The following is a 20421-nucleotide window of genomic DNA, read 5'->3' as shown; positions in this document are numbered from 1 at the left end:
TTCTCAGCTCAGCACTACCTCCTCCAAGAAGCTGTTTCTAATCTCAGGCTGAAGTAGCTGCTTTCTCTCATGTGTTAGTGTTGCTGTTTTATATTCCTCATAGCATTTATTCCTGTCTGAAATGACCTTATCTATGTCATGTATTTTTAATATTTGTCTCTTTATACAAGAATTTAAATTCTACAGAAACAAGGATCAACTTTTGCTCATTTGGACACATTCTAAAACTAGAACACTACCTGGTGCATAATGATTGATGAATGAATGAATGAATGCATGAGTGATGAGAAATATCAGTCAGAACTGTCTACATTGAAGCAACATTTTCATTGAGATAAAAAGTGTTGCAGGGAAGTCCCTAATAAATTTTCCTTTACCATCTTCATTCTACTTTGGGGTATAAAAGGACACTTTTTAGCAAGAGGCAGTTACTGCTGGGTCTGGCTAATTTAGAAGCAGAGGCAGTTTTCCCCTTGATAGAGTATTGTCTATGTTTCAAATGAAGCCAGGGTTCAGTGAATGGGCTTCAGAATTCTATATCCACCTTTTGACCAAGTTCTTTATTACAGTGCTTTGAAAATTATTGGGCAGATGTTAAAAGCGTCAAGTCCAATTAACAAGTCAATAAAGAAGACATTATTCACCACCTTTTGTGTGCCCAGTACTGTGCCAATTATTGTCAGCAGGTTAAATGTAGCTCATAACTTTTACTATGAACTGTTACTGGGAACCAAATCTTTGTACTTATGAAATAATTAAAAGATAAAAATGATATAAGCTAATATACAAAACTATGCCATGGATAATGAATGCCAAAGGTGTTCAAAAAATAATGTAGGCCAGATAAGACAGTTACTGCCTATTTTGAATGTACACCCCAAATCTATTGCTTTATTGAGTGGTGTACTTGATACTCATACATAAGGCAAATATTTCAGGAGTTTAATAAGAAGATGTTACATTTTTGGTATGCACCCTCATTTTGCAAAGAATATTCTCTCATTTAATAATGCCAATAACAGGACCTGGCTTTTGCTGAGTACTTATTACACACAAGGTACTATGCTGAATGCTTTTCTGTGGGTTACCTCAGATAATGCTCACAATCTTCCTAACAGGCAGGTATTATTACAACCCTCATTTGTATAGATGAAGAATCTGGGGTATAGAAAAGCCAAGTAACTTTCTTAATGTTTCAAGTAGTGGATCAGAATGAGGGTACTGAAAGTCGGATTGGAGAGCCCCTGCCCTCGGCCACCACACTATTCTGTCTGTTGCTATGGGTGTTCCCAAGTCCCTTATCACAGGTAAGTGAGTTTAAAGTAGAACACTTTCCACATCATTCCCTGGTGGCAGTTTTAAGAGGCAGATGAGGTACTTTTCTTTGTTTTCCTCTCTACTTGCACCCTCTTGCCCTGCCAGGCATGTTCCAGAAAGTGGGCAACAGCTGCTCTGGGCATGGCCCCCAGAGCTCATCAAGTGGAAGGTCCTCCTGGTACCCAACCTGTGAGACCTAGTGACTCTGACCAGATTTTCTTTTCCATAGTCTCGGCTTCCACAATCACAATTACATCCCACAAAGATCCTCACTGTGGGGCCAGTTTCTGAAAAGTCATTTTGGCTGGCCTCTTCAGGGCTGCAAACTAATCTCTTTTTCTAAGTAGAATTCCATTGCTACATTGTCCTGAAAACACTGTGATAAATCTTTTATTGGCAACAATTGGCAACATTTGGAAAGTGTATCTTCACCCACCCAAGGAATGAGAAACATTGTTAAGGAATCTGAGATCATGAAAAAAAAAAAATAAAGACTATTAGAATTTTCTTGTGGAAAAAGGTTTATCTGTATGAATCTCCATTAATAAAATATAGTAGTTTGATAACTATAAATGTGGTAAAAAAAATCTGTTTTTTTCTTCTTCACTGTGATATCATTATTTATAGGAGCCAATATTTACTTCCTGTTGGAAATGCCTGATTTTAATGTAAGTTATAAGGAGGTATCTGAATGCTAGATAAGGAAGATGGTTAACAACTTTCAACATAAGTAGATGATAGAATCAAAAGTGGAAGTAAGAGTGAGTTGAACTATCAGCTTCCAAATATAAACGATATCAGGTTTTCCACAGTGAAAAAAATTGCTCTTGGCCATATATTTTCATATATAAACATCTTTTCAATTGCTTTGGCAGGTAAAACTAATTAATATTTGATGATCTGGGAACTATTTGAACTATTCATAATTTGTATACATGGCAAATAAAAGAAGAATAAATGAAGTTGCTGAAGATGGCAAGTTTTCAAAAGGATCTGTTATACATTTCCATTGCATGGATAGCAGAATTTAGCAAGCAAAATTGAATGATGAAAGAGCATGACACAGTGTGCATTCTTATACCTACTGTTCCCCAAATCTAATGATGACTTAATTTGGAAGAAACTTTCAGAAATCTCGTCTCTCAGCCCAGTGTGTGGGAGAGGTCTGTGGGGCCTCTTGATAGGTACAGTGTGCATTCCCGTGAACTCACCTACCCATTGTTAGCTTTTCTATTCAAATGATGCTGATTAGTTTTTCATAACCTGCATATGCTGCATCATTTCTCTGCTCCAATGTGTAAAATTAAAATCTGATAAGGGTAATGTTGTACTAGAGATTTTCATTAGCTCCAGGGCTGTCTAAGCTCCATTTAATTAAAAAGGCTGCATCCAGCTGACTCATTCAGTATGAAAATTATCTGGTCTCTCTCTTTTTCTCTTTTTCAGACTGCATAGGAGTGCAATGCATTTTAGGAGATGGAAATTGTATAATAATACAAATGACCTCCTCATAAGCAAATGGCCACTCCAGAGATAATTGCCCCCTCTCCAAACATACTGAAAGGCCATCTGCTCATTTCAGCTGCCATTCAACATCAGCAAGGCCTTTGGTTTCAAGGGATAAAAAAAGAGGGTGTTTGGTTTAAGGAAAAGACAGGAGGAGGAGTTGGAACAGAGATAGGTCCTGCCTCCAGAGTCTGACTTCATTTCGTTTGGGGCTCAACGTTCCTTTTTTTGCACTAGGTTTTGGGTAAAGTTTCCTGGGTGCGTGTTAGGTAAATATCCGGCAAATGTACCTGTGAATTTCAAGGAAATAAAAATGCAGAAATGTTGTTAAGAAGTTGGTAAGAAAAGTTATTCTCTGTGCTGAGAAAAAAACTAGCTGGTCAAACAAAACCACAGAAAGTCAGCCCTACATACAGCGTTTTCCCTTTCCTCGCAATATTTGAAGGAGCTGATATTAATATTTATTTTCCAAAGTCAATGAAAGTTTTACTAATGTTTTCATTGACCTTTAAGTGTGCTGGAAATTCAATATGAATACTAGGAAGTCAAATTAGCTCCCTTTTCTCCACACTTAATTTGCACCAAAGGCTTAAAAAAAAATAGTAGCCTAAAAATTCTATTTCAAACAGTGCTTCTTTTCTTAATTTGGAGGATTCAAGTAAATTATGTGGGACTGGAAAAAGGCATTTGGAAGATGAAGAAGCATGAACAAAAGTAATCCATTGTTCTGAAAAGAAAGAATAAACGCAGAATCAAACCCAGTGTCTCCATGATTTCTGACTCTCTGGAGCAAGCAACCACTGTAAGCACAAGAGGAAGAGATATATGCACTTGGATCCTCTCACCATGGTCGGGGCCCTTCAGCGCCAGACGCGTTTGATGGTGCGGGAGAATCTCAAGCTTGACCTGGTCGGTGGTGTTTGCCAGGAACTGGGTGGCTTCTGCCAGCGTGCAGTACTCCATGCTGGTGCCGTCGATGGACAAGATGTGATCTCCCACGTGCAGGGCGCCGCACCTATGAGAAGGAGACAGACTCAGCATGACCAAGTGCTCTCCTCTTCGAAAAAAAAGTCTTCTGACTTTCATGTCCTTCAGAGTTAGAATTTCACACAGTTTTCATTTACTTAATAAAAAAAAGGAAAAGTTTGAGTGTTATAGCAAACATCTGTCCAATTTTGAATACCTTGGGCATGAACAGGACTGCAGAGCCTTGTAGAAAACAGAAAAAAAAAATCTTGTTCTTCTTTTAAAAAATATTATTTTGGGGCAGTGATGCTGAAAGATGAGATGTGGGCAAGAGGGGAGAGTCAAGAACAGGAAAAATTCCCTCTTTGACTTTTTTCTCTGTGTGTTTTTTTCCTTCTAGGCTTTTCTATGAATTGGTAAATATTCAGAATCAAAAGACGTGACTCACAGAACTGGAAGAGGGTCTACTTTTATATACGAATGAGCCTAACTTGAAGGGGGAGATCCAACTAATTCTTCCTCAGAAGCCTCTCAATTCAAGCTCCCAGGGCACCAGCTATTATTGTGTTGTATTCTGTTATTCTGGGGTTACATAGTTATTAGTACAGAGGAGCTTGATAACAATGGAATCTATGCAATGGTCAAATGAGTAACAAAGCCAGGCCTGTATGCTGAAGCATGGGGGCAGTTGGGAGTGTGGAGGGAGGGTCTTGCTGCTATATCTTGCTAAACCCAAGAGACTGGCTACTGGATGGACTGAGAAAAGCAAACACAGCAGTCAGCATCTCAATGTACAAGTCAAGTGGACAGCTCTTTAAACTGGTTAGCCCCTGTGGAGTTGGAAAAAACAGAGGGAGAAAATTAAAGCATCCTGCACCACTGAACTGTTGAAACCCCTGGATCAATGGCTGTCATGGTTAAAGGTCTGCATACAGGGCTAGACCATGGTGAAACTGTAGACTGACCACTGCTTGGGGTTGCTGCAGGCCCTGGCACCACAGTCTGGGTTTTCCAGGCAGGCAAAGGAATGTGGAAAAGAAGGTCGGAACCATAAATGGGAGACTGGCTGTTTGAGTCTATATTAAAATCTCAAGCATATATTGCATATCTCTCAAGGCAAAAGTGGTTTAAATCATCCACTATCCCTTTCATTAAAATTACAATGTTACATTGATGCACTTGAAGTGGAGATTTTTTGGGAACAGAAACTTCATTTTTATTGTGACACTGGAATAAATAATGTTTTACGAGATCTTTTAAGACCATGAACCACTGGACAGTGTAAGATCTTTCTTTAAAAATTGCATAATTTAAAAAAATATAGCTTTATATATTAAGGAAAAAAGGAATAAAATTTTATGATAGCAGAATTTAACTGTTATGGTTCAGGAAAACTCATAACTTCTCAGCCTGGAGCTTAATAAAGATCTGTTCAGCTATCCTACATCAAGAACAGGCTGTTACCCTAGGACACAGTAAGAAAATTGCTCTGTTGCTTGACATTTGTTTTTCCCTTCACTTAAAGGGTACACCAAACATCCAGATAAAGTGACATTGCTACATGGAGAGGTTGATAAGTCCACAACGGTAACTTGTTTCCTTACCTGAAATCTGTAAAAATTGGCAAGAGAATTGCTTTTTACTGTCCATGTGTCTATGTGTATATATATATAATATATATTCTATGTGTGTATGTGTGTATTTTTTTAAATACAAATGAAGTTTTGAAAAGGAAGGACTTTCTGTGTCACTCACCTGTCTGCAATACTTGCAGATTTGATTTTGTCTATGACAATGACCTGTTTGTTACAGCACATTGAGGTAGTTAGGGCAACCCCAAGGCTGGCACCAGGAGTTTTGGCAACTTCAACAAGTAGTGGCCCGGATGCTGTTGCCACAGAATCTGTGAAAGAACAACAAATTTCAGAAAACAAAAAATGAAACAAATAAGAAGACTAAAGGAAAATATTGAGGATGTTCAGTCTGATGATGTCCTGTTAATTTTATGAGTGAAACTTTTAGTTCCCTCCATATAGTAGCCCATAGCCACTGGTAATTTCATAGGGCACCTGTTAAGGCAACTGTGCCATCCAGTTTGTGTTGTAATAGTAAGATGTGCTCATATTCATCTCTTTATTCAGATTTTAGGTTTCATGTAAGTTGGATGACGTCTTATATATCTTTATCCCCTCTACATGGATGGGCATGGTATCTGACATTTCATACGTCTCTCAATAAATGTTTTTTGAAATTAGTTCATTCAATATCTTAGCATCTGTTCTTATGGATGTATGAATAAAAGGATAGACAGAAGAGGAAAAGTAAGGGAGAAAAAAAAGGTAGATAGATGGAAGGATGGATGAAATAAAAAATGGGGCTGGTACTGTGGCACAGTGGATTAAGCTGTTGCCTGCAATGCCCACATCCCATATGAGCATTGGTTCAAATCCCAGCTGCTACACTTCTGACACAGTTCCCTGTTAATGTGCCTGGGAAAACAGCAGGAGATGGGCCCTGTATCCACATAGGAGACTGGGATGAAGCTCCTGGCTCTAGCCTGGCCCAGCCCTGGTTGTTGGAGCTATTTGGAGAATGAACCAGTGGATGGAAGATCTCTCCCCAACCCCCTTCTCCCTCCTTCCCTCTGCTTCTGCCTCTGCCTTTCTTTTTAACTATGCCTTTGAAATAAATAAATCTTTTTTTTTTAAACTTACTTATTTGACAGGTGGAGTCTGACAGTGAGAGAGAGAGACAGAGAGAAAGGTCTTCCTTCCATTGGTTCACCCCCCAAAATGGCCGCTATGGCTGGCACTTTACCAATCCGAAGCCAAGAGCCAGATACTTCCTCCTGGTCTCCCATGCGGGTACAGGTGCCCAATCACTTGGGCCATCCTTCACTGCCCTCCCAAGCCACAGCAGAGAGCTGGACTGGAAGAGGAGCAACAGGGACTAGAACTCAGCGCCCATATGGGATGCCAGCGCCACAGATGGAAGATTAGCCAAGTGAGCCACGGCGCTGCCAACAAATCTTTTTTAAAAAAGAAATAAAGAATGGAGACTAAGAAGGATGGACAAGTGGATGGATAGGCGGATGAATGTGAGAATAATTGTATGCATAGACGGATAAATAGATGCATGGATGAACAGATAATGTGTTCAGTTAGTCATACAGGAGGAATGGTTACAAAATGTTGGGTTTGTACCTTCCTTGAGTGTTTCTCTATTATGGACCTGACATAGGATCATCTCTCTGTTCAGAGTGACTTTATCTATACCTTATTTTGGGCTTGGAGTACTCTTAATTCTTTCAATTCCTACTAATCCTAGGGGATTAAAGATAAACATTGATTACTCTGGAATTTCTTTCACGTGTGCTCCCACAGCCTGCACAATTCTGCTGATGAAGCATCACTGTTTCATAATGGTTAGGTTGGGTTACAAGGCCCTGTGCTTTCCCAGATTATAAGTTTTCTATGAAGGCAAAGACTGCCTTGTCAGTCACAGTAGTCTCATGCCTAGCACAATGATTAGCAACAGAAAGTATGCAATTGATAGCTGCTGAATGAATGTATGAGTAAATAAGAAAATTCATGTCACTTAAAGTTCAGAAGAGGCAGGTGTCACATTGGAAAGAGCTCCGGACAGGGAGTTAAAACACATGTATTTAATTCTTATTTTCACAACATTTGATTCATAGTGCTTTAGACAAGTTACTAAAACTTTCTAAGCCTTATTGCTTACCTATAAAATTGTCTTATCCACAGTGATAATTATAATATAATCAATGCACCATCAAAGCATTTTGTTATTAACATGGAATATTATTATTATGAAAACATTATGACTTTCAGCTTTTGAGTCAACTCCGTTTTCAAAACTGTATATTGCTGTGTAATATTTTTTGGACTTTCCACTACTCTTGCGTTTGAGACTTCAGCAGTCAATTTTGTCTTTTTGCAAGTACAAGTTTATCATCATGGCAGCACTCAGAGTGAGCTAGAAAATTTGTATTCCTGTTGCTGCAGCTCAGGCAGTATGCACTGACTCGTGAAGCTGAAAAGTCCGTGGTAAAAAGTCATCTCCAGTCTGAGGTGAAACAAAATATTTCTTAAACAGCATAAGCATGATAACACCCATGTCATTAGCATCCATATTCCAGTGCTAAAGATTCTTCTATGTGCTCTTTTTTAAGTGATTGGTAATACTGAAATATTAGTACTAAACAAGATTAGGGGCTGTATTTCTTATTGTCAATTCCATGACAGAACTGCATTAACAATACCAGAGAAGAACCAGAGGTCATTGTCTACCAAGAACATTTTTTTGATTTTGAGATGTTGCAGCTTTATACCTCAGACGGAGCAGTTAATTTGCCCATGACTCTAACCTTGTGGTGACTGTGACTCTCTGGTCTTGCTCACCTTGCTTATTAATTCCCCTGATTCCTGTCATCAGACTAAGCCATCAACTATGCCCTGTCTTCTCTCTCTCCTTTTTCCTTCATTTCCCATTTTGTCTCTCTCCAATATCATACTCGGTTCTGATCCTGCCCAGGGTCTTACCTTACTCTTCTCCCTTCATTGTTTATAGTGTGGGACCCCTGAGGCTAAAGACAACAGTGGTTTGTACCTCATCTTAACTGCAACCTCCTGGTAAAAGATTCGGGGTAGTCCCTGCAGCCTGTATTGCAGTTGTCCTCCCAACATGAGGGTGGTCAATTCTGCCCACTTCTCAGTTTGGGCAGCCAAAGATCTGTGCTGAGTCAAGCACTCATGACCTGATGTCTACCTCATTCCCAGCAGTCAGCTGTCATCTTTCTTGAGCACAATCCCTGGCAATGGCTTTTCCTACTCCAGGCGAACGCTATATTAGCTCTGGCCCAGCAGTGCTCTTTCTCACATTGTATTTCTGGAACTTCAGAATGACTAATACCTGATGGTTCAATTCACTGTCTGAATTTTTACTGAACTTAAACAGACAGGTTTGTGGAGGTGACAATCACTTATGTTCTTCCTCATTGTTTTGTCATGTCTAAAGATAAATTTATTTTGCTTCACAGGTGAAAGTAATTAAGCTTTCATGTTACTTATTACTTAATCTCTTAAAAATGACAGAATCTCAGAATCTGCTAGTTCCCTTGTATCCCATCATCCCCCTCTTTCTTCAATCATAGGGTTTCTAAGTTTTAGATGAACAAATACCTTCCCAATTAGGATCCTGTGTCCTGGGCTGGTGCCGTGGCTCACTAGGCTAATCCTCCGCCTGCAGCACTGGCACCCGGTGGAGCGCCGGTTCTGTCCCGGTTGCTCCTCTTCCAGTCCAGCTCACTGCTGTGATCCGGGTAGGCAGTGGAGGATGGCCCAAGTGCTTGGGCCCTGTACCTGCATGGGAGACCAGGAGGAAGCATCTGGCTCCTGGCTTTGGATCGGCACAGCACGCCAGCTGTAGCGGCCGTTTGGGAGGTGAACCAACAGAAGGAAGACCTTTCACTCTGTCTCTCTCTCTCACTGTCTAACTCTGCCTGTCATAAAAACAAACAAACACACAAACAAAAAAAACAAAAACCTGTGTCCCAGCTTCCCTTGCAGTGAGGTGTAGTCATGTGATTAAGTTCATCCAGTGGGAAGCAAGATGTGAAAAGCTCTGGTTGTGCCTTAAAAAGATGGCTGTTCCCTCTTCTACCTAATTTCCCCCTTCTATATATTTATTCAAAGGGCAGAGAGATGGAGGGAGATGGAGAGTGAGGGAGGAGAAGGAAGCAGGGAAAGGGAAAGAGAAGTCTTCCAACTCCCCAAATGCCCACAACTGGGGCTGGGTCAGGCTGAAGCCACATCCAGGTCTTCCACAAGGGTGGCCAGAACCCAAGTACTTGAGCCATCATCAACTCTCGCCTCCCATGTGCATTAGCAGGAAGCTGGACTGGTAACAGAGGTGGGACTTGATCTAAGGCAATCCTACATGGGATGTGGGTGTCCCAAGTGGCAGCTTAACTCACTGGATCACAACACCTGCCCCACCATTTCACCCTTCCTGCTGTTGCAGTGTAGACCCAGATCTTATGGGCCATCTTCAACCATCAAAAGAACTGAAGAGGGCCACATGATAGATGGAGCCTAGGTTCCTGAAACCATATCTCTGGGGATTGCCTCATACCTAGAGAAATAGACTTCTAAGGCTTTTAAGCGAGTATTGTGAATTTGGGTCTTGTGTTACCACAGCTAAATTTGTATTCTGACAGGCCTTTTACTTGAATTGCTTTTTCCAAGATGTCTTTCTTGAACTGTTATTCTAAGAGTTACTTGTAACTAGATATTTGCACATGTGAATTTTATAAAATTACAGTCAAACATCGCACAGTACACACAGGTTTTAACTTTTTGTAAAAGTATTATACAGGTTGAGCATCTGTAATCCAAAATGCACCTACAGCCTCAGATTTTTCAGTGCTGGCATGATGTCACCAATGGGAAATTCTACATCATGAATTTTTTTATCATGCATAAAATTACTAAAACTATTGTACAGCATTACCTTCAGGCTATGTGCATAAGGTATATGAATAACATAAATGCAATCCATGTTCAGACTTGGGTCCCATCCCCAGGTATATCATAATGTATATGAAAATATTCCCAAATCCTAATTACTTCCTGTCCCAAGCATTTAGGATATTGGAGACTCAATCTGTGTCATGATTAAATAGTAGAATTTGTAAAGAAGTTATCAGGATTTTCAAAAGGCATTTAAACATAAACTCTTAAGTTACTTATTTTTTCCTGGCTTACATGTTGTCAAAGTATTAAAACTTATATTGTTGTATGTTTTTAATATCCCAGCCATTGTCAAGAATTAATATTAAATTTTCATTGTAGATAGAAATGATAGGATGAGGGAAATCAAGAAGCTAAGAAAATGGTGTCAGATCCCCTGCCACAGTTAATTTACAGGGAGAGAGAGTGTGTGCTCATGGCTGCTCTGGTATACCTCTGTGAATGGAACTAGAACAGTAGTCTCTCTTCCAGTAGTGCTTTTCCCATTAAGTCCTTGAAAGAACAATAAGTGTAATATTTTTATTGGTGGGAGGCAAGTGTGTAATTAATGAGTCTCTTAAAATTTAATGTAGAAAGCTTTAAAATTCTTGGACAAGAGAAATATAAACTTACAGTGAGGAAAAGAGGCAGTATTATTCAGGGCTGGAGGCTGGAGGGTGGACCTTATTGGGGGATGGTCCTTACCTCCCTTAGATCTCATTTTCTCCATTTATAAAATGAGATTTCAATTAAAGCTCTCTAACCCTGACAGCACAGAGATCTACGGAGAAATAGTGATGCCATGTAATTAAGAGGCTAGTGGCCAGCCTGAGAAAATTAAGGAAGCTTAGACAAGTTTATAAGAATACACAAGAAGAGGTTGGATTTGTGGTACAGTGGGTTAAGCTGCTGCCTATGATGTCAGCATCCTATATGGGTGCTGGTTCAAGTCCCAACTGCTCCATTTCCAATCCAGCTCCCTGCCAATGTCCCTGGAAAGCGCTGGAAGATTGGCCCAAAAATTTGGACCCCTGCCACCTGTTTTGCAGACCCAGATGAAGTTCTTGGCTGCTGGATTCAGCCCAGCCCAGTGCTGACCATTGTGGCCATCTAGGGAGTGAACCAGTGGATGGAAGATATCTCTCTCTCTCTCTCTCTGTGTGTGTGTGTGTCTGCCACTCTTATTTCCAAAATAAATAAATAAATCCTAAAAAAGAATACACAATATCTAGAATCTAAGTCCTGACATACTGCTAATAAAAAGAGGTGAAATACTAGAAATAAAAGTAATTCTTGATCCCTGATGCTTATGAAGATGGGATGAAAAAGCTCTGATTTTTAAGTATTTTGATGACAACAATAACATCTTGAAGACTGAGGGTCGGTCACAAGGCCTTCACACGCACATCACATAAGATGGAGCTTTCATACCAAGGTTCTGCCAGGGTACAACTTCAAACTTTTAGCAAGATGATATTATAATGAAGCTTTAACCTATGAAGAAAAAAATGGTGAGAAAGGGGGAGTCCTTAACTCCTGAGAAGACAATTAGGAATTATTGACAACAGTTCACTGAACAGGAGCTCAGTCTTCCATTCTCCCTTCTCAGTAGCCCATAGCTCACCTACTGTGATGACTCATGCCCAGCACACAAACATCCCTTGGAATCCTGTTGCTTCTTGGAATAGCTCTTTGTGGTCTCAAAGGAACATTTCAAACATGTCTAAAACTAAAGAGCGATTTACCATAGTCCATTGCTTCTTCTCTGTGTTTCCTTACCCTATGAGGCTCACTTAATACGTCATCACACCAATCAGAAATGCCCTGAAGTCATCCCCACTCCATGTTCTTCCTCATGCTCACAAATTCCTCTTGAACCTACTTCCTGAATAGCTCCCAACTTCATCCTCTCTATCCATCTCTATAATCACCATTTTAGTCCATGTTATCATCACCTGATACCCCCACATCCTCTCAAGGCCTCCTCCTTCCACAAACCAGAGTGATCTTTTAAAAGTGAGTATCTTGACGCTGTTGTTGTGGGGCAGTGGATAAACCCACCACCTGAGATTCTGGCATTCCACTAGTTTAAGTCACAGCTGCTCCACTTCTGACCCAGCTCCCTACTAATGGCTTGGGAATAGCAGCAGAAGATGGCCCAAGTACATGGGCTCATGCCACCCACATGGGACACCTGGATGAAGATCCTGGCCTTGGCCTGACTCAGTTCTAGCTGTTGCAGAACTTTGTGGAGTGAACCAGTGAATGGAAGACCTCTCTCTCTCCCCTTCCCTGTAACTGATTTTCAAATAAATAAATAAATAAATTTTTTAAAGTGAGTATCTCATCATGCTCTCCCTATGTTTGACACTTTTGCCTAGCTGTTCTGGTAACAGGGTAAATGTTTTTTAACACTGTTGACAAGAATTTGCATGACCTAATTCCTGTTTACCTCAGCAGCTGTACTTTTTCCCATGCTGCCTGTGCTCTCTCGACAACAGTCATCTACTCCTTTTCAAGTTCTTAAAAGTGTTGTGTGTCTTCCTGCTTCAGTTCCTGTGGTGGAATGAGGAGGTGAAAAGGTCATGCCAAGATAGCCACTGAGGTGAGAAGGTCATGCCAAGATGGCCGCAGACAACAGAAACTGCCTGGCAACAGGCCATGATTGGATGGCTTCGGAAACTGCCTGGCAACAGGCTGTGATTGGTTGGGGCATAGACCGCCCCTTGACTGGATTGACTGGATTGGCTGCCTTGTCTATATAAGCAGCTGTAGCAACTGAAATAAATGAGTCTGCAGGCTGCTTGCCTCTGGCCTACTTTCACCTGACTCCCGGGGTCTGTGTGGTGACTCCGCGCCTCTTGCCCCCACCACGCTCCTCCTCTCAGAAAAGAAATCAATTGCAACAAGTTCCCTCATCTATACTGTTGTCTTCTCCCAGAATACCCCAACTCTACCCATCCTCCTTCACTCACTTCTTCATTACTGCTCTAATGTCACATCTTTGATGGCTCCCACCCTGCAAATCAAGACAATGTGCTTGTAATGGGACCCTGCAGTTTTCTTTCACAAAACTTACAATAAATGCAATTCAATAATTAACTGTTAAACATCTGTTAATTGCTCCTTGATTAAAAATGTATGCACAATGTTGTGTATATTCTGCTCAAAACTCATTCTCCAGAGTGTCTACACAACAGCTAGGCTCAACGATATTTGCTGATGGAATGTGTTAGAGCATGAACACTCATTATGTTATTAAAAGCACTATGTTAATGATATTGATGATGTGGAAATTTAAGTCACATTCTTTGGCTTAAAATAGTTGCCAGAATATCTGCAATCATGTTAGCCCCGTGCTTAAAACTATTCAATGGCTATTCTTGTGAGAGGGTGCATATGCACACACAGATGATATTTGTGATGTGGAGGGATATGTTTCTTTGCTTAAATCTGAATCTGTACAATGAACTCCATCCAGTGTTTCATAATATCAGATATGAACTACTTGTGTTTATCCAGTTGCTGAATAACTATGGCACAGCCTTTTGGGAGAAAAGTAGCTTCATCTTCTTCCAGACTGGACTTGATGCCTAGGTCATTCACCCTCTATAAGTGGACGTTATAGCACTGGAAATGGTTAAGTAAATAAGCCACCTCCAGGATGTGAGCTCTTGGTGTCACTCAGTGATTGACACAAAGGTCCTCCACCTTAAAAACATAAAGAGGAGCAGCCATCTGGTCTAGCAGTTAAAAAGCTGTTGTGGGGGAGGCATTACAATATAGCAGATCAGGCTGCTGCCTGGGACATCTGCATCTCATATTGGAGCGCCTGGTTTGAGTCTCAACTACTCGGTGCTTCTGATCCATGTTCCTTTTAATGTGCCTGGGAGGCAGGCAGTGATAGTCCAACTACTTGGTTAGATTCCTGCCAGCTGTGTGGAAGACTTGGATGGAGTTCTTGGCTTTTAGCTTTTTTCTGGCCTAGCCCTGGTTGTTGCAGACACGTCAGGAGTGAAGCAGCAGATAGAAGATATCACTCTGTCTCTGTTTTCCCAGAAAATACATTTTTAAAAATAAGATACTTGGGACACCTGAATCCCATATAGGGTGACTGGGTTTGAGTCCCAGCTCTATTCCTGATTGCAACTTCCTGCTAATGCACATCCTGGGGGGCAGCAGGTGATGGTTCAATTAATTAAGTCCCTGATACCCTTGTGGAAGGCGTGCATTGAGTTCCCAGCTCCTGGCTTTGACCTGGCCCAGCCATGGCCTTTGAGGGCATTTGTGAACCAGTGGATATGATCTGTTTGTCTGTCTCTCTACTCTTCAAATAAAACAAAGGAACAAACACAGGAGGATATGTGGGCATGCTGGAAGCCTGGGAGAATTCATTGTGTTGCCATGGGAGAATCCACCAAACTAGCATCTCTGCAGAGGACTCAGCAAATCATGTTGACTGAGAAGTAAAAAGAATCATGGGTAGAGTAGGATTGTCTAAATCAGGGTCCCAATCAGAATCAGGAGAGTTTAATAAAAAGGAACTATTTAGAAAGTTGTGGGCAGATCATAGGTAAATCATAAGGGATGGTACAGAACCTTAGGGCCCAAAACAACAGAGCGCCATATCCTAATAAGCCTGAAGAGACAAAGAATAGAACTGTGAGAAGACCAGTGATTTAGAAAGGACTAAGTGGTATGGCTACCTGAGGTGAGACCTGCAGTCAAGGGATGCAGCTAATCCCAATATATCCACACGAAGGAGGCCAGGAGAAAAATACTCTATCACTGTCCTTTCTCTGATTTTCTGCCATAAGCCCCTATTAGCCAAACCCAACTAGAAGATGGAGGGCACAAGAGTTCATTGGGTAGCCCATAGAGGTCATGGCCAGGAGAGCAGCACCATGGATTGTGAGTGGCTTGGGAGCATATCCTTTTCTGTCTGTATCTCCACTCATCTTTCCACTAAAGTCTTGAGGCTGTTTGCTGTAACAAATATGTAATAAAGAGAAAAATTATGAAGACAAGAGCGAGCCTATAAATTCTCTGCACAGAAGAATAAATAGAGGTTTTTGACTTTTCTGCAAAATGACTTTCAATGATAAGTAAATCCATAGATACAGTGAGCAGACTAGTAGTTGGCAGGGGTAGTGAGAGAAGGGAATGATTGCTCATTGGGTTTCCTTTGGGGATGAGAAAAATGTTTTTGGAACTAGACAGAGGTGATGCTTGCATGACATTGTGAGTGTACTAAGTAGTACTGAATTGTACACTTTAACATGGTAATTGCATGTTATGTGAATTTTTTTTCAGTAAAAATAAAGATAAAAGTAAAAAAACAAAAAAAATCTTCAGTTTCCTGGCAACCAGGACAATACATGAAACATGATCAGTGATGTAGTTCTCACTTCTGGAAAAGAGAAAGTTCACTACTTCCCACAGTGGAAATAAAGATTATTCTAGCAGAGTGTTCTAAAAGATATATCTCCATGAAATTTTATATAGAGATGTAGGTAAATGAATAATGGTTAATGTATGCAACATATTTTTATAATAGAATTCAGAGACAGTTTTCAAAGACTGTTCCTTGACCAAGGTTCAGTCACAGGATTACCTAGCAAATCAATGATGATATCTCTAAAATGAGACAAGTTAATGAGTTGGTTGACTTTATCTAAAGACAGATCCTAGGGTAGACAAATTGAAGGTCTCTGGGGATCTTTTCTGAACAGTTTTTTCCCCTTTTACTTAGGTTTCTAACAGAAGCTGGATATTAGACAATTCAAGAAAGTCCTCTGTGATGAGCCCCTGGGATGCTGGCATTTTATATCAGTGACCAGGACCTGATGCACATGCTGTGGTCTTCAGATGAATCAGTGGCAACAATAACATATTCTCAGGAAGCTAGAGAAACTGAACAAGATTCTTGTCACGTTAGACCATCCAGTTCACAGCTCCATAGAACTCGGATTTCTATGACTGTAGGCTAAGAGTCATCCATGCAACAATCAGAGGTTACTGGGGATTCAAAGATAAAAACTTGATATCAGCCCCATCTAGTAACTTTGGGCTCCTGTCCTGAGAAGGTGGTGGTGGTAGTGCTTCTTGGCAGAATTCCTGGATTATACCAAGAAAATATATTCTGTTGGACCTCATGAAGTTTCTAGTTACTTATTTTCTTTTTAATTGTGGAGTACATAATGTTTGTAACCCTTACCTCCTACCTAATGAAATCTGAAGTGTAGAATGGTCCAAAAGTATTTCTAGAAATTAAGTTGTCCAATAGGATAATGATTTCCAGGGAAATTACTCAAGCATATAAAAGATGACAAAAGGTCAACGGATGACCAACAATCCTTGTCCAAAAGAGCACTGGAAAGGCAATTATTGTGACCAAATAACTGTGCTAAGTGTCAAGGGAACGGCAGTGACAGAGACCTCTGGGGACTGGGTAGGCTGTGTCTGATGAGCCAGCATGGTTGGGATGAGCTTATTAGATGAGAGAGAATTTGATCTGAATGTTTCTCAGCTGACTTTATTTTAATGGGCCCTAGGAAAACAACAAAACTATTTTAGCGAGTAGCGCTTTCCGGCATTACCCATGTGGCTGTTACTTTCTGCATCGCAGGAGGGGATCTACAAATGTTAACGTTTAATTGTTCATTAGCCTTTTCTGGCAATTGCTTTCCATAATAAATGTTTCCCCACAACAGCATCAAGAAGCTTATACTGCCTTGTGGTATTAAGCCTATTTCCCTTGCTGCCACCCAATTCCATTCACAGAGGGCCTTATGAAAAGTAGGATTCCAAAAGCCTGGGCTTTAGTCCAAGATGTCTAACAAGATGCAAAGGGAAAGGAAAAGAGAGTGGATGAATGGGGAAGTCTTATTTAAGAAAGTGCAGGAGACAAAATGAAGTGTGTCAAAATGAGCAAAATAAACAGAAGGAAAATCAGGAAGAAATAATCAAGAACTCATCCCTAGACAGATTAGTTTATCTTGCTGAAGTGAAGCATGGTTGAGGAAGATGAATCATGTAGATATAAATTATTCATAGTTAAAGACATCTCAGTCATTAAGATATTTACACCATGAGTACAGCCCTGGCACGCTGTGTTGATTTATGGACTACATAATTGCATACTATGCACTGATGACTATTTGCACGGGGAAAACACTCTGGATTTTTTATTTTGTTAATCAGTTTTCCCACTTTGGAGCCCTGCATTTCAATCAAGACACAAGACTTGATTAGAACCCCCCCACCCTGGTGGGTAGCAAGAAGACTGTGCATGGAAATATCAGCTTGGTCTGCCTTAGATTCTTGCAGATAAAAAGTTCTTTTCAGAAGCTTTTCAACTTATCCATTAGATAAAAGCATTTTTATTAATGATATCCTATTCAAATTATGTTACTAACAATTTCAACTCTTTTCAAAGGGGCTGTGCATTAACAATTTTTTAAAGTTTTCTTTAAAAATTGCTAATTTATTTTTGACTATTTGGGAAGTACTCAGATAAAAATGCATCTTCCAGGCCCAAATCCAGCAGTTAAATTCTGAATTTCTTGAACAGTTAAAGGACATAAAACTTATGGTATTGCAAGAAAAGTCCAAAGCAAGTGCAATTCAATAATACAGAACCACACTAGCCTGAGTCTGGATGATGCATGATTAATGATGGACTCTCCTTTGCAACAGGCTCATTCTAATAATTTTTTCAACTTTGGAATACTTGATATCATGCCCCGCCCCCAGTTTTATATTACTGCTGTTTCTGTACCTGGCTTATTACATTATAGTATACCAAAAACATACAAAAAATACACAAATCCTAAGTGTATAGCTTGATAAATTTTCATAAACTGAACACATCTGTGTAACCACACCCAGATCTAGAAGTAGAACATCACCAGCATCAAAGAATCCCACCCCATACTCCTTTCTGAACACTCCCCATCTCAAGGGAAACCATTATCCTAACTTATAACAGCATAGATTAGCTTTGCTTACCCATGCATTCCATAGGTACAGATCCAAAAAGACAGCCACACTTCCATCCCTCTGAGTTCCCAATCCCCCTTCCTCCCTCCTCTTCATCAGTTTTTGCAGAGACATAATTCTATATTCACAGGCTTAATTCACCACTAACCATAATATTCAGCAAGTAAAAAGGTAGGAAGACCACAGTTCCACAGGAATATAAATAAGGGCTAAAAATGACAGTCATATCACAAATGTCTGTTTCATTCCTGTACATTTTTTGTATTCAATATTAACTGCCAGGTATCAAAGAAAACATATATTTGTCTTTTTGAGACTGGCTTTTTTCAATAGGTATAATGGTTTTCAATTGCATCTATGTTGTTCCAAAAGACAGAATTTAATTATTTTTTATGGCTCAGTAGTATTCCATGGTGTGTATATACCACATTTTCTTTGTCCAATCATCTGTTGAGTCCATATCTTTCTTAGCTATTGTGTACTTTCAACAACATTGTTTGTCCTCCTTCATCTGGCTTCTTTTGTTCAATATTATGTTTGTGAGATGCTTGTATTTTGTTGGGAGCAGTTATAGATTATTTATTCCCATATTGTCTGGTATAGTTTTTATAGATGAACATGCTTTGTAAAATACTAATAAAGTCTTCCAACTTAAATTTCTAGCACTATGATGTCGCCTCATGAAGCTAAATCATGTTCACTTTTTAACTTTTAAAACAGAAGATAACAAAAACCCTGGTCACAAAATTTCTTAGAATTTTCTGAGCTCAGGTATAGTGGCATGGAGCATACTTTATAGATGCTCCCCATCATACACCTTACTGCTTAAGTTCCAGAAATCTTCATTTCTACTGTCACTACTAATGTGAAGATTATTTTTATTTTTATTTTTATTTATTTACTTTACACAGGCAGAGTGGATGGTGAGAGAGAGAGAGAGACAGAGAGAAAGGTCTTCTTTTGCCATTGGTTCACCCTCCAATGGCCACTGCGGCCGGCACGCTGTGGCCGGCGCACCGCGCTGATCCGAAGGCAGAAGCCAGGGGCTTCTCCTGGTCTCCCATGGGGTGCAGGGCCCAAGGACTTGGGCCATCCTCCACTGAACTCCCAGGCCACAGCAGAGAGCTGGCCTGGAAGAGGGGCAACCGGGACAGAATCCAGTGCCCCGTCTGGGACTAGAACCCGGTGTGCCAGCGCTGCAAGGTGGAGGATTAGCCTATTGAGCCGTGGGCGCCGGCCCGTGAAGATTCTTTTTAACATGTCATACATAATCTATCTGGAGAAACCCTTTAGGAAAGTCAAAGTCTATGTCCTTACTGGCTTTAAAATTTGGTGTAGCAGTTAGTATGCCACTGGGATTTCTGCATCCCACATTGGAGTGCTTGAGTTCAAGTCCTGGCTCCATTCCTGATTCCAGCTCCTGCTAATGTGCACTCTGGGAGGTTCAAGTGGTTGGGTCCTTGCCTCCTATTTGGGAGACTTGGATTGAGTTCCTAGCTCCTGGCTTTGGCCTGGCCCACCCCTAGCTGTTACAGGTGTTTGGGCAGTGAACCAGCAGATGACAAATCTTTATCTATTTCTGTTTCTGTATTTCTCTCTCCCACTCTCTATTTCAAAAAATTTAAAAAATTAAGTAGTCAAGCCAACCTGGCATCTAAATCACTAATGTAAATGAGAAAATAGAAATATTTGCCACTTAAGTGAAAAATCCTTTGTCCTGCCTGTTAAAAAGATGTGGCGGGTTACACAAGGCTCCTGCAGAATCATCATCTTCCATATCCTCATTCTCTGGAAAGGCTGATTTCTCCTCTAAAAATAGTTACTGTCAGGTCTTTCTGGGCTGGGTAAGTGATCCACACTGCAAATGGAATGAATCTCCATCATACTCTGCTGAGGCAGAGAAATTGCTTAAGTAGGAGTAAGTGTCTGCCAGTCTGAAAAAGAATTCTTACTAGCCAGGATTCATAACCTCTAAGACTGGGAAAGATAGTGAGGATGAATTAACGGCTTGATAGCAAGCTGCAGACTCTCACTGGCATCCTGTACTAGAACAGACCTTATGTTTAGTTTTTTCTTTTTTCTTTTTTTAAAGGGCTCCCAT

The 20421-nt window shown here is 40.4% G+C and overlaps 1 protein-coding gene across 4 annotated transcripts in view; it reads right to left on the bottom strand.

Annotated features, from left to right (window-relative positions):
* The window catches only part of GRIP1 (glutamate receptor interacting protein 1), a 434525-nt gene that overhangs the window by 110343 nt on the left and 303761 nt on the right, over nucleotides 1-20421 (bottom strand). For all 4 annotated transcript variants that reach the window (XM_062202081.1, XM_062202082.1, XM_062202083.1 and 1 more), the window contains exons 8-9: nucleotides 5545-5692; nucleotides 3669-3838 (exon numbers count right to left, since the gene is read on the bottom strand). In XM_062202081.1, the coding sequence (XP_062058065.1) occupies nucleotides 3669-3838; nucleotides 5545-5692 (318 nt within the window). The remainder of the gene's footprint in view (nucleotides 1-3668; nucleotides 3839-5544; nucleotides 5693-20421) is intronic.

This window comes from Lepus europaeus, chromosome 10, assembly GCF_033115175.1.
Source record: "Lepus europaeus isolate LE1 chromosome 10, mLepTim1.pri, whole genome shotgun sequence".
Taxonomy (NCBI): domain Eukaryota; kingdom Metazoa; phylum Chordata; class Mammalia; order Lagomorpha; family Leporidae; genus Lepus; species Lepus europaeus.
This window is presented reverse-complemented; position numbering and strand designations above follow the sequence as displayed.